At 42.9% G+C, this 15452-nt stretch overlaps 1 protein-coding gene across 1 annotated transcript in view; it reads right to left on the bottom strand.

Annotated features, from left to right (window-relative positions):
* dnah2 (dynein, axonemal, heavy chain 2) overlaps nt 1-15452 on the bottom strand; it is a 299507-nt gene that overhangs the window by 135117 nt on the left and 148938 nt on the right. Inside the window, exons 29-35 of the mRNA XM_051722679.1 lie at nt 14504-14642; nt 13803-14020; nt 13430-13531; nt 13220-13345; nt 13024-13134; nt 11187-11375; nt 10313-10416 (exon numbers count right to left, since the gene is read on the bottom strand). Of these exons, the coding sequence (XP_051578639.1) occupies nt 10313-10416; nt 11187-11375; nt 13024-13134; nt 13220-13345; nt 13430-13531; nt 13803-14020; nt 14504-14642 (989 nt within the window). The remainder of the gene's footprint in view (nt 1-10312; nt 10417-11186; nt 11376-13023; nt 13135-13219; nt 13346-13429; nt 13532-13802; nt 14021-14503; nt 14643-15452) is intronic.

The raw sequence follows: 15452 nt of genomic DNA, 5'->3' as shown, positions 1-15452 counted from the left end.
TTTTTTGACACTACACTCAAAGTGCTTTTACATAGAGAACAGGGGACACAATCACCATCAGTTACCATTATATTGTAAACACTTGTATATTTCAAGTGTTTTATCTACTATTAATGTTTGTATTGTACTACACTTATCAATTTAAGAGGTGAAACTCATGTTATGGCTGATATGAGTTCAATGGAAGACTTTATTTTTATTATATTATACAGCCTCAGTTGATAATGCAACTGAACCATAATACTACAATAGTATGTCTATGCACTGCACACAATTAAACCGTAAACAAAAAACATAAAATGATGATTCAATAATGATGGAGATAAAATAATTTTTTAACATAAAAATAATATGCTTAAATATGCAATATAACAGTTACAAGAAGTCAATTTCAGAAGTCATACATATTAGTAAACATGTCACAGTAACCTCCCCCAACAATGTAGATACACCATGATTGGTTAACACACGAATAATGTTCAATACATACAAGCATGACAAGCAATATTAGCTTCAACAACCCTACCAGAAAACATGCCGAAGTATTATAGCAGGTAAACAACTTCGCCAAATGGATAACAGATAAACATCCATCCAGACTGCTGTGATGCTGTCCTGAACTATGTGAGTGTGACTGACTGAACTGAACGTAGATTCTCCAGCCAGAATATGAGACAATCGGTACTTCTTTCCTGTGTTTACGGACATGATGTAATGACGCAAGGATGAACGACATAACCCAGCAATTCCACACCAAATCCGACCCGACAGCTCAAAAAACAAAGAATTTTTATTGACCATACTGAATCAGGGTAAGGTAAGGACATTGTTTTGAACGCTGATTGTTTATGTACTCAATCAATAATAGCAATTTGTTCATTTTTAACCAAAATATCTTACATAGTGCAGTTTTAAATACTGATCTTTTTCTCACCCACACCAATCATATAGCTTCTGAAGACATGGATTTAATCACTGGAGTCTCGTGGATTAGTTTTATGCTGCATTTATGTCCTTTTGGAGCTTCAAAATTTTAGTCACCATTCACTTGCATTGTATGGACCAACCGAGCTGAAATATTCTTCTAAAAGAAATAAAGAAGAAAGAAAGTCATACACATCTGGGATGGCATTAGGGTTAGAAAATGATGAGAGAATTAACATTTTTGGGTGAACACACACACACACACACACACACACACCAATCAGATCATTTCAAGCACATGCATCAATAAATGAATGCACACATGGAAAAGAGACAGACAGGCTTAAGCCTGCTGTCCATGTCCTTGAGTGGGTTTAAGATGTCACCTCTCATAATAATAAACCCAGATAAGATGCTTCCATTCATTCTACTAGAGGCACGTTCTGTACTGATTTTCTTCTGCTTCTAAAGGCATTCAACAGGAAATCTGCCATTGACTCCAGACTCCACTTCCCAGCTGGTATCTCAGCATAATTTAAGGTAGAAGAAAATCTTCACATTTTTGCTATATTATCACATCAACACATCTGGAGCTACAGCCCAACCTGAGTCCAGGGTCTGTTCTCTCTTTGCCTCTAATATATCTTTGTCCATATTGCTGTAGGTGTGCTCCCCTAATCCTGACCCCTAAGGCTAATGGCATGATTTGCTGTCCTCTCTCTAATGACACAGGTAATGGCTGAAGTCAGATAACAGCATCTGCACTCATAATGATCATTACAACCCAGCAGATCACATCAGTCAAACCCAGAAGTTGACAGCAACACGGGACAGGATATTGATATCTCTAATAATCTGAGAGTCACATAATAATATGAGATGTTCTGTCATTATATCTCAGCTGGAGGTTATATTTGTTTCTGCTACAGCAGGAGTGAAAGGTTTGTAATGCTTCTGCATAGCACAATTACACCTGGTTTAGATTTTCCTATAAAGGTATGTGAACTCTAATCGGCATATGGGGTTGCTCGGATTTTACTCTCTGATGGACCAATAGTAATAGTCCCAGAGTTGTAGTTCTTATGTTATATACTGTATGAGGTTGGTGTTTTTGTTGATTTAGTATAGTGTTGCTATAAGCATGTTCAACTTTTTAGTGCATCGACGCAGAAGAAAACTAAGAGAAATTGAACAATTCCATGCAGTATGACTTAAATCCAGAATCTACACTGGCATTCCTCTGAGCTATAAAGAAATTCGGACTGGTGCCAGTTTGTCGCATCTGGTAAATCTTAACTGCTGGGAAAGCACAGTAAAACTCCTCGGTCTTTGATGTTAGTCAGATAAACTCCCAACTCATCACATGACTGGTGAATTGAGGGACTGTTCTATGACCAGCATGGAAACCTCCATTGTTCTTCAATATAACCAACTCTCTACACTTAAAATTATTATACTAATAATGAGGCATGTTTCCGGCTCACATGAAGCTTAATTCATGAACATTTGACATGGACTTTGGACTTGCTTATTTTACTACTATCAAAATACATAGCCATGTGAAGGATTATACTTAAAAAATGGATAAATGCATCCTATGCAGATGATAACCCTGACAATTATGTTTCTCACAACATGTTATGTATTATCCATGTTTAAAACTAACAAACGAAATATTAGGAAGTTTTATCATGCATTATAACTGAATTATAATTGTGATTTAATTATAATTGTGATTTAATAAGAAAGTACAAGTGTTTCGTATGTAATTTATTGTCTTTTAAATTCCAGAGTGATGGTGTGAAGTATTTTTGGGTTATTTGCAGTTATAGTTCTCATATGAAATTCATGATTAAAATGTTCACTTTTTGAGCGGGAAACTCAAAAATCTTAGAACAATAGGTTGTAAATTAATTCTCTTGAGGGGAGGACAGAAATGACCATGTGACCTAGCAAAAGACACTTCTGAGTGGCTCAAGACACCTCCTCGCTTAGGACAAACACTTTCTCTTCTTCGTTCTTCTTCTTGCACACGTGACAGGGAGTCCCGAGTCTCCCTTATGGGAGCCCTTGCTTCCGAGGCTCCGCCTGTTCATTCCATCACCCATCTGGTGAGCCATAAGCTAACCATTATGCAAATTCCCTACATATACAGGTGCATCTCGATAAATTAGAATGTTGTGGAAAAGTTCATTTATTTCAGTAATTCAACTAAAATTGTGAAACTCGTGTATTAAATAAATTCAATGCACACAGACTGAAGTAGTTTAAGTCTTTGGTTCTTTTAATTGTGATGATTTTGGCTCACATTTAACAAAAACCCACCAATTCACTATCTCAAAAAATTAGAATATGGTGACATGCCAATCAGCTAATCAACTCAAAACACCTGCAAAGGTTTCCTGAGCCTTCAAAATGGTCTCTCAGTTTGGTTACACAATCATGGGGAAGACTGCTGATCTGACAGTTGTCCAGAAGACAATCATTGACACCCTTCACAAGGAGGGTAAGCCACAAACTTTCATCGCCAAAGAAGCTGGCTGTTCACAGAGTGCTGTTAACAGAAAGTTGAGTGGAAGGAAAAAGTGTGGAAGAAAAAGATGCACAACCAACCGAGAGAACCGCAGCCTTATGAGGATTGTCAAGAAAAATCGATTCAAGAATTTGGGTGAACTTCACAAGGAATGGACTGAGGCTGGGGTCAAGGCATCAAGAGCCACCACACACAGACGTGTCAAGGAATTTGGCTACAGTTGTCGTATTCCTCTTGTTAAGCCACTCCTGAACCACAGACAACGTCTGAGGCGTCTTACCTGGGCTAAGGAGAAGAAGAACTGGACTGTTGCCCAGTGGTCCAAAGTCCTCTTTTCAGATGAGAGCAAGTTTTGTATTTCATTTGGAAACCAAGGTCCTAGAGTCTGGAGGAAGGGTGGAGAAGCTCATAGCCCAAGTTGCTTGAAGTCCAGTGTTAAGTTTCCACAGTCTGTGATGATTTGGGGTGCAATGTCATCTGCTGGTGTTGGTCCATTGTGTTTTTTGAAAGCCAAAGTCACTGCACCCGTTTACCAAGAAATTTTGGAGCACTTCATGCTTCCTTCTGCTGACCAGCTTTTTAAAGATGCTGATTTCATTTTCCAGCAGGATTTGGCACCTGCCCACACTGCCAAAAGCACCAAAAGTTGGTTAAATGACACCAATGGTGTTGGTGTGCTTGACTGGCCAGCAAACTCACCAGACCTGAACCCCATAGAGAATCAATGGGGTATTGTCAAGAGGAAAATGAGAAACAAGAGACCAAAAAATGCAGATGAGCTGAAGGCCACTGTCAAAGAAACCTGGGCTTCCATACCACCTCAGCAGTGCCACAAACTGATCACCTCCATGCCACGCCGAATTGAGGCAGTAATTAAAGCAAAAGCAGCCCCTACCAAGTATTGAGTACATATACAGTAAATGAACATACTTTCCAGAAGGCCAACAATTCACTAAAAATGTTTTTTTTATTGGTCTTATGATGTATTCTAATTTGTTGAGATAGTGAATTGGTGGGTTTTTGTTAAATGTGAGCCAAAATCATCACAATTAAAAGAACCAAAGACTTAAACTACTTCAGTCTGTGTGCATTGAATTTATTTAATACACGAGTTTCACAATTTGAGTTGAATTACTGAAATAAATGAACTTGACATTCTAATTTATTGAGATGCACCTGTACAGTAATTGGTGGAGGTACTGAATTCCAAAACTAATTACATATACAGTAGCAAGTCACTAATTCCCTACAACATAATCTTATTTATTCATGGGTATTTGTATGCCAAGTGTACAAAAACGTCAAAAAATATGCATAACATTTTTTGTCTTTGAAGTTTATGTTTTAGAACCTGTCCTTACATAAATATTGTCAGTGTCTGGGTACATTTCCCAAAAAACCTAAAACATGTCCAGGTTACATTCCACCCCAAAATCAAAAGAAATTATATTTTGCATACAGAAAATAAAGGCTATTTCTCTGCCATTAAGTTTTTCATGATAACAAAGAACCCTCACCCCCTCCTTAATTATTGAAATGTGCTAAAATATCTGTACTGTACTGTCATACAGGAATGAAAATAATCTTGTCCAGACAAAATTATAAAAAAATAAATAAAATGAAATCAGCATTAATTAAATTCAGTATGACAAATATTACAATGATGTACAGTATACTTTCAGTTTTACTATACAAATGAACTTTACAGTCTAGACAATGAAACTTCTTTTATCATTACAGATGTGAGAAAAGATTTTTTCAGCAATACAGTCAGCTACTAACATCTTGTTATGAATCACGCCTCTGTAGTTCATCCCGCTCACCACCAGAGGGCTCCATCACCCAGGTATTGACTTTAACTCTCTGGACTCCATTTCCCATTATCCCCATCCCTGGCACTGATTACCTGCTCACCTGTTTCTAATTAATTCAGCTATTTAAGACTCACTCTCACTCTCTCTCATTGCAAAGTCTTGTTTTGCCCTGGTTGACATTTCTGAGCATTACCTGTGTTACTACCTTGCCTGTGTACGATCCTGGACAGTTTACCTTGTTTTGACCCATTGCTGCCTGCCTACTGTTACTGCTTTGTTTACGTGGATATAACCTGTGATTGTCTGCCGCCTGCCCTGACCTATTGTCTGTTTATCGACTACTCTCTGGATTGCCTTGGATATTACTGTTGCTGGTGTTTGATCCCTGCCTGTCTGTATTACTACGTTTATTGTTATTAAAAGCTGCACATGGATCTCAACTCCACTGACTCATCATTACACATCTGGGATGGGGGAAAAGGGTGTTGTTGTTTATTTTCTTTTGATTTTGCCGTGAAATATGACTGATGCTCTTGACAGACCAGTGTGATTCAGCAAACTATAAAAATCTGCTAGAATGTGCTAGAACTGCACTTTACGTACAAATTCCCATTGAATATTAATCCATTCACATTGGCTACGTTTACATGCACCCTCATAATGTGATTAGAATGAGATTAAGGCAATACTGTGATTAAACTGTAGCTCATGTAAACAGAATATTGCGATTATAATATTGAGATTATGCTTATAATCAGAGTAATGATAATCACAATAAGATAAGTGGAGTACTCCTATTTTAATTGCTTTATACTGGCATGTTAATGCTTTTATTGCATTTCTTCCACTCTGACCAAAGTGCGCCTGCACCAGTGATGCAGACGGATAATTTTCCACTCAAGCACAGGTTGGAAAACATAGCGGAAAAAAAAGCTGCACTTACTTTTCGCCTACACCTAAAATGGCAGTTCCATGCACTGTTTTCCAGCAGTGGTGCTCCCCCATCTACAGCCCCACGGCAAAAGAAACATATTTTCACGAGTTGTGAATGTCTGTTTGCAGTCTGAATTGAATGTTGGGGAGATAAAAAGATCATATGCCGCAAAATAATGGGAAGGAAATACGTATTTGAAATGAGTTCCCTATCTGTCACTCACTCGACGTTGTGTCGATGTAGTGACACTAGGGGTCACTCTTGGGAGCCCCAAACACCTCTGATCTTTGAGAAAAGGCCAATGGGAATTGGCGAGTGGAATTTGCATGCCACTCCCCCGGACATACGGGTATAAAAGGAGCTGGCTCGCAACCACTCATTCAGATTTTCTCTTCGGAGCCAAGCGGTTCTATTCATTGAGCTGAATTCATCCGCCGAGTTCATTCACCTCATCTGCTGGATTTGCGGCGCATTTCAGCGGCTTCTCCCCCTCTGCACCGGTGGAGTGCAGAGAACGCCCCTGGGTGCTGCGGCAGGCTAAAAGAGTATATTCTTTCTCTAAAAGAGTATATTTTCTTCAACTAAAAGAGTGGCACTTACGAGAGCATCTTTTTAAAGATGCCTTTCTGTTTGTGTATAATTCCTGGTTGCTGTCGTTACCTCTCAGCTTCTGATGGCCACGATTGCTGCCTTACGTGTTTGGGCACCGCCCACGCGGAGACATCGTTCGTGGACGGGTCATGTCCTCATTGCGAGAACATGACTATGGCAACGTTGCAGTTGTGGCTTTCTTTCGTAAGAGGGAAAGCCACCCCAGTGGCTCCCTGCCTCGGTCCTTCTACCTACGGGTATGAGGCCGCGTCGGCTAGCACTGGGGGCGATTTGGGGACCTCAATGGGAGCACCTCCGCCAGGAAACCCCCATGGACCTCCCATTCCCCAGCATGCTCGTCTGCCCCTGTCGGGTTCTGCGATGAGACCGCCAGCACGTCTCAGGGCAAGTTCGCATTCTCATTCAGAGCTCACGAAGAGGATGAGCTGTCGATCGCAGCATCGGAGAGCGGGCTCATCCAGTCTGACGCTGAGGCTTTGGCTGGGCTTCCACCTTCTGGTATGGTCGCCCAGTCGCAGGCCAACGCGGAGCAGACGGACATGCTTGCCCGGTCGGCTGCGAGCGTTGGGCTGGAGTGGAATCCTCCACTCTCCCCTGAACCCTTGTGGCTCGATGATTGGTTCCTTGGCTCACGGCCATGCCCTGCCCCGGTCCCTTTCTTCCTGGAGGTGCATGAGGAGCTGACGAGGTCGTGGAGGGCAACTTTCACTGCCCGATCCCAGTCTTTCAGCTCCCCCGCTCTCACTACCCTCGATGGTGGGGCAGCCAGGGGGTATTCGGCGATTCCCCTGGTGGATAAGGCGATTGCAGTGCACCTGTGCCCGCAGAGCGCCGCCACCTGCTGGGGCCGCCCGAAACTCCCGTCCAGGGCTTGTAGGCTTATGTCATCTGTCGCGACTAAGGCCTACGGTGCCGCTGGACAGGCCGCCACCGCCCTGCATACCATGGCTCTCATGCAAGTACACCAAGACAAGGCATTAAAAGAACTGCACGAGGGTAGTTCTGACCTGGGATTGATGCAGGAGCTGTGAGAATCGTGATGGCTGACCCGGACCGTCCGACTCGGCTACGCGATTCAGTTTGCCAGGCGCCCGCCCAGGTTCTCGGTGAAGGGCAAGAACGTCACTGCCTTGCGTGCGGAGATCGCTACCCTTCTACGGAAGGATGCGACAGAGCCTGTCCCTCCGGCTGAGATGAAGAAGGGGTTTTACAGCCCCTACATCAAGATTGGTTCGCAGCGGTAGACCTGAAGGACGCACACTTCCATGTCTTGGTTTTGCCTCGACACATACCCTTCCTGCAGTTTACTTTGAAGGGCCGGGCATACCAGTACAAAGTCCTCCTCTTCGGCCTGTCCTTGTCCCCTCACATCTTCACAAAAGTCACAGAGGCAGCCCTTGCCCCGCAAAGCGAAGTGGGCATCCACATCCTCAACTATCTCGATGACTGTCTAATCCTAGCTCACTCTTGGGATTTGTTATGTGCGCACAGGGACCTGGTGCTCACGCACCTCAGCCGGCTGGGGCTTCGGGTCAACTGGGAAAAGAGCAAGCTCTCCCCGGTTCAGAGCATCTCTTTTCTCGGTTTGGAGTTGGACTCAGTCTCGGTGCGTCTCACGAGTGAGCACACGCAGTCAGTGCTGAACTGTCTGAAAGCATTCAGAGGAAAAATGGCAGTCCCACTGAAACTTTTTCAGAGGCTCCTGTGGCATATGGCGTCCTCAGCGGTGGCTACACTGCTCGGGTTGATGAATATGAGACTGCTTCAGCACTGGCTTCAGACTCGAGTCCCGAGATGGGCATGGCGCCGCGGGACACATCGCATGGTCGTCACGCAGATTTGTCACCACCTCTTCAGCCCTTGGTCGGACCTGGCATTTCCACGGGCTGGAGTTCCCCTAGAGCAGGTCTCCAGGTGTATCGTCGTCATGACGGACGGCTCCAAGACAGGCTGTGGCGCCGTATGCAACGGGCACGCAGCCACCGGCTCTTGGACCAGCCCGCGACTGCGTTGGCACATCAACTGCCTCGAGTTGTCGGCAGTGCTGCTCGCCCTGCGGAGGCTCTGGCCATTGATCCAGGGCAAGCATGTGTTGATCCGGACAGACAACACGGTAATGGTAGTGTACATCAACCGCTAAGAAGGCCTACGCTCCCGTTGCATGTCGCAACTCGCCTGCCGTCTCCTCCTCTGGAGTCAGCAGCATCTCAAGTCATTGCGAGCCACTCACATCCCAGGTGACCTCAACACCGTGGCAGATGCACTATCACGACAGGTTACGCTCAGGGGAGAGTGGAGACTCCACCCCCAGGTGGTCCAGCTGATTTGGAGTCGATTCGGTCAAGAGCAGGTAGACCTGTTTGCTTCCCAGGAATCCTCCCACTGCCCGCTATGGTACGCCCTGACCGAGGCCCCCCTTGGTACAGACGTGCTGGCACACAGCTGGCCCCGGGACTATGCAAGTATGCGTTTCCCCCAGTGAGCCTACTTGCACAGACCCTGTGCAAGGTCAGGGAGGACAAGGAGCAGGTCGTCCTAATAGCACCTTACTGGCCGACTCAGACTTGGTTCTCAGACCTCACGCTCCTCGTGTTCCTGAGAGGTGCTAGGAGGTTGAATCGCCCCAGATCGCACCTCATCCCCTCGTGGGACCTCTCTGTGGTCCTTAAGGGCCTACGGGGAGCTCCATTCGAGCCCCTGGAGTCAGTTGAGCTAAAGGCACTCTCCTCGAAGACTGCCCTCCTGACTGCGCTCACATCCATTAAGAGGATAGGGGACCTGCAGGCATTCTCTGTCAGTGAAACGTGCCTGGAGTTCAGTCCGGGCTACTCTCACGTGATCCTGAGACCCCGACCGGGCTATGTGGCCAAGGTTCCCACGACCCCGTTTAGGGATCTGGTGGTGAACCTGCAAGCACTGCCCCAGGAGGAGGCAGACCCAGCCTTGGCATTGCATCGACACAACGTCGAGTGAGTGACAGATAGGGAACATCTTGGTTACTTTTGTAACCTCCGTTCCCTGATGGAGGGAATGAGACGTTGTGTCCCTCTTGCCACAACACTGAACTACCCGCTGAAATAGCCGGGACCTTGTCTCGGCTCCTCAGCACAAAACCTGAATGAGTGGTTGAGAGCCAGCTCCTTTTATACCCGTATGTCTGGGGGAGTGGCATGCAAATTCCACTTGCCAATTCTCATTGGCCTTTTCCCAAAGATCAGAGGTGTTTGGGGCTCCCAAGAGTGACCTCTTGTGTCACTACATCGACACAACATCTCGTTCCCTCCATCAGGGAACGGAGGTTACAAAAGTAACCAAGACGTTTGTGCTTGCGGGTGAAACACAACAACATCCATCGCATGTATTCCGATTCACACACAAATGACTTTTATGAACCGATTCTTTTTAGTGAATCAAAACAGACAGCACATCCAGTGTAGTCAAAAATGACTCTTATGAAGTGGTTCTTTTAATAAATCGTAATAAATGATATGTTACCTGTCTGTGAGGGGAGTGATGACCAAACGGCCAGAGTTTCCCAGGTATTCATAGCAGTAGCGGAAGTGTGTGTTGGTCTGTCTGATGACACAGTCGTCCACATCCTACACACACACACACACACAATTAGAAGACAATGATTTGAATGTGCTAATTATGTTTAACCTTTATAATCTAGTTACCTAGAATCTAGAATTGAAAGGAGTCTTGAGTTGCATCCCAAATCGCACACTTCTGCACTTTTCTATGGCATTTTGTAATGTAAGTAGTGCAAGTAAAATGTTTACCCTGAAAATGCAACAAAACGAAGTGTCCTATGAGTACCAGGATGATGCACTTCTTCAACTGTCAAAACGAAATGTGGAATGTTGGACACTTCATGCACTCAGCGCTCGCGGCTTGCCGCATGTAGCGGAAGGGGCGGAGTTACCTGGCTGCGTTGCTGGTCTGACAATGAGGCAACTAGCGAAACTTCAGTGAAGACAGCACCTTACAAATGTGAATGTTTTATCATTACCCACTCTGTGTGAATATGTTTATTCAAGTGTTAAACTGAGTGGCAACACATCATGTGCGTTTGAAATGTCACTTCCATCAGCTGTTAAATGGCGAATGCTTCCGTTTGGTAAAAAAAAAAGTTAAGTTAAAAGTTTCATTTGGGACGATACTACACTTTGAAAATGTATACACTGCATGGCTGATTGCATAGTGTATTCTGTAAATGCATAGTGTATAGTGCGTCATTTGGGACACAGCTTGAGTCTAGAGTGTAGATCTGGACTCCTTTCAATCCAATCCATTTGATACATTCTATATTTATTTCTACAGTTTTTACACTCCACCCTCCATCCTGTGTCCTCCTCTTTTCTCTAACCTTGTCCCAGTAGAGGCGGAGTTGGCAGAGCCAGTCAAAGGCATTGACATCACAGCAGCCCGCCTTGGCCAGTTTGCTGATGACATCACGGGCATGCACCTCCACAGTGACCAGGGCAACTATCTTTAGACGCAGGATCTTTGATAAGTTCCCACGTATGGCTTCAGAGTATTGATTAAGCATGGACATCTGGATAACACAACACTCAATATCAGAAGACGGACAACGCAACACAACACTATAAAACTTTAAAAAAAAAAATAATGGATCAATCGTATGATTAAAACTGTAACTAACTGTAGTTCTTCCTTAAACACAATCTGTAAACATCAGTTGAGATGTAGGCTGTAAATGCACATGTAATGTAAACTTAAATGAATTCCACAACACAAATGCTAAAACACATCAATAAGAAACAGCTTCCTGAAGCCCATGAGCCCATGATTTGAGACTAAATCTAAACTCTCAAAGACACTGAGATAGGCCTCTGTGTATTCTCTGGGTCTCACTGGATTTGCTTTATGAAATGTGATTGCCATAATACATTTGAGCTGCTGTTCTTAATTAACTTGTATATTTAGTGCATCTTGTGCTCCAAGTTTAAACATACAAGTAAATGAAATGAAAAAAATAATTTTCCATAAAGGGTCTGAGTGAAGACAGCAGGGTATATGACGTTCATCCACTAGTTACTAGTCATTTAGCAAATGTTTTAATATTGAAAGCACTCTGTTCATGGGAAGTATGATTCAACTACACAAGACAAATGTAGAAAATATTCAAGGCACTTTTTTGTGCCACAACTATTCTCAATGAGTCCAATGCAGCGTTTTCTTGGTCAAATTTTATTTTGCTCTACCGCTGTACTACTCTGGTACTTTGGAAATTTCGTATGTAGCACTACTTGTATTGTGTTCTCTCTTGGATGAACACAATTGGATTGGATTGCTTCTACTTGAATTATTCTCATTTGTAAGTCACTTTGAATTAAAGTGAAAGTGTGTAATTTCTGCACCAGTAGCATCAAAAAATGGAATTGTAAATATAATCACTGTTATCAAACAGATTCTAGAAAACTCCCTTAATCTTCCATTGTTTGTACAAACACATAGACCTGTCTCAAACTCACACCATTGGTCGAGCCACTGTTGCTGTGTCAGCTGGACAGGCTGGAATGTTTTAGCACGACAGAGCCTCAGTGTACACTTTTTGGATTAAATCAACCTACAGATGGTTTACTTATAGTTGACTCTGCATATTAAGCTGGGATATGAGAAATAATTTTAACAATGGAAAAACAAAAATCACACAAATCAGATTTAAGAAGTAATAATAGTAAACTACTTGCTTTTGTAATTAAGTAGGTTACTAATGTACAGTATGTACTCTGTACTTATTTTGTATACTTACATACAGCATTGTTATTATTATTGTAACTAATAACTTCTAACATCTAATATGTGTAACTTTGACAATGTAAAATGTGTAATTTGTTTTCTTCATTCTCTGCCAAAAAAAAATTCAGAAACCTTCAGAAAGAGTTTTTTTTTGGCAATCAAACAAAAAACAAAAAAGAAATCAAACTAGCCTCAGAAAAAAAAAAACAATACACAATATTGCAGACTCCATGTGAGGGAGTTCAAACTGTAGTTTTGAAACAGGCCTTTACGGTACATTTATAACAGGGAGCAAGCAGGGCTTAACTGTCTTGTTCAAGGGCATAATGGTGAAAAAGGCGGCACAATTATCCATAGTTCATAAAATCGCAATTTCTGGTGTTTGAACCAACGTCTTTCGGATTACTAGCCCAGATCTTTAACTGCTAAATTCTTCTCACCTGTTTCTTTTTCAGTGATTTAAGGGCAGATTTATCTGCTCTTTCTTTGCTGGTCATGAGTGCTCTTGTGACATCTGTGGTCCACTGGATTTGACTGGCAGTGATCAACATCTGTAAAGACACGCAAAGGACACTTGCTGTGAGGTTACAGTATGCACACAGACAAACACACACCAACAAACATGCACACACTCACCTGTCCTGGCCAGTCTCGCACCCATTTGCCCCTCTTTCCTGCCATCTTCTTGAGAGCTGTGCCACAGTTCTTTAGACAGTCCTTCAGAGTACAGCGCATGGTCCGCTCCACATCACACAACCACGCCTGCACGCACACAAAAGATGAGAAGCTCAATAGAGAATCTATTTCAAATTAAAGAGTGTGTTGAACTGCAGGTTGGAAACACACCTCCACTGGCCCCTCCAGAAGAACAGGATGAGTGAAGTCAACAAACTCCCCATCAGCTGAGAACATCCCACTGGCCTCCGACTTACTGCTGCTGATGCCAATCTACAAATACACATATGTGCATACACAGGTTTACATAGCTATCTTAATGGGGACATATAGTACCATAGACTTCTGTTGTTTTTATATACTGTAAAGTTAATAATAATTTATTATACATTGACCCTACCATTACCCCTAAAAGAAACCTCAGATTGCAGAACACGTCAAACCTTGAGGCGGATGGGCTACAACAGTAGAAGACCATGTCTGTAACTTTATTAGGACCATAGTGGCCTAATAAGTGCTCACTGAGTGTGTGTACTGAATGTACCTTATTGATGCGGAGACTCTTGATGTTGTCAAAGCACTTCTTGAGGTGTGGCTGCACAGCTTCAGGGTTGCGTGACTGGCCCAGGATCTCCAGCAGGTCATCGTTAGACAGGAAGTAGAATCGGGGAAAGATCTGCCTTTTGGTCTCCAGGTACATGTCCAGAGATTTCTGAATCTCTTCTAACTTACTGTTCATGTCCGAGAGCTTCTCCAGAAGACCTGAGACAACAGAAAAAGAGAGAGACAGAGAAAGACAAAAAAGAGTGTTATACTTTGCTTGTCACTTCCCTGTCTTAAAAAATCAGTACGTTTATTAATCAAATGCATAAGTATGAAGAGGAGGAGGTGGAAAACACAGAAAAATTAATGGGAGAAATTGCAATGCTTAATATGGCAGTTGTATGAAAGGAAGTACCACCTTCCAATTAAAAGAGCCAATGATATTATTACCAAGGCATTGCCTGGTCTGTTAGCACTAGAATGTTCATGCACATTAGCTATACCAACCTAAAAACAGTTTATTAGCCTAATACTAGTTAAACATGCAAATGTTATGATACCTTTGTTAGGAACTGTATTTGCATGACTAGAAAATAGCTGCATCGGATTGTTGCCAAGATAGCCATCTAGGAAACCTTACTCCCATATTGACTTCTTTTTTACCACCATACAGGGCAGTGAATTCCACTATCCCATCATTACCTGGGTGGTGTGTTCCTCTCAGAGCATTTTTATCCTTGTTGAGTTGGTCCATAATGATCTTCCAACTGGAGTTCACATAATCAAATTCAGCTGTCTCACGAGGCAACTGCTTACGTATATCTTCTGCCAGGAAGATGTTCTAAAGAAAGAAAGAAAGAAAGAAAGAATTAAAGAAAGAAAGAAAATTGCAAAAGCAGAAGAAGAGCAAAGCACAGGGGTGATAGATGACAGAAATAAAGAAAAGAACAGAAGGGAAAATGAAACAGTTTGGTGCTTGGTTGGAGCCATCACAGGTGTGTTAACAAACACACATACACACAGGAAATTCAGTCTGACAGCCACTGTTTACTCTCCTCATCAGCAGCATGAGAACAGATGTGTGACTCTGAACTCTGCTGTGTGTGTGATGCTAATCTTTTACAGGGTGTTTGTGCATCATGTAGTGATGGGTTGCACAACTGCTCTATGATCTGATGTGTGCCATGGCTGCTGTTTATTAAAAGTGAAGTGTGGAATTTCTGTGGTTCTAGCATCGACAAACGGAAATGCAAAAATAATGTCAGCTTTAAAGCTTCCCAAATTCTTTCCCTGTCTTCCACCGGTTGAACAGATAGTCCCGCCAAAAACTCACGCCATACTCGTTGAGTCAGTGTTGCTAGTCTAGTTGGGATGCTCCAACAAACAGTGAAATATTTTGATAGCGGCACAGAGCCACAATGTTTACACTTTCCAAGGAAATCAGCCTACAAATGGCTTTGCTTAGAGTTGTCTCTAAACATTTGTTACATTCTGCATGTGTCTTTGTGGTGTTTGTGCTGTCCTCTGTTAGAATTTTGCCTGTGCCATCTCTCTCTAGCTCTTTCTCTCTCTCCGGCCTAAATCAGCCTACAAATGGCTTTGCTTAGTGTTGTCTCTGCACATTTTTTACATCCTGCATGTGTCTTTGTGG

This window comes from Myxocyprinus asiaticus, chromosome 2, assembly GCF_019703515.2.
Source record: "Myxocyprinus asiaticus isolate MX2 ecotype Aquarium Trade chromosome 2, UBuf_Myxa_2, whole genome shotgun sequence".
NCBI classification, from domain to species: domain Eukaryota; kingdom Metazoa; phylum Chordata; class Actinopteri; order Cypriniformes; family Catostomidae; genus Myxocyprinus; species Myxocyprinus asiaticus.
The sequence above is the reverse complement of the archived record's forward strand: the minus strand, read 5'-3'. Positions and strand labels throughout refer to the sequence as shown.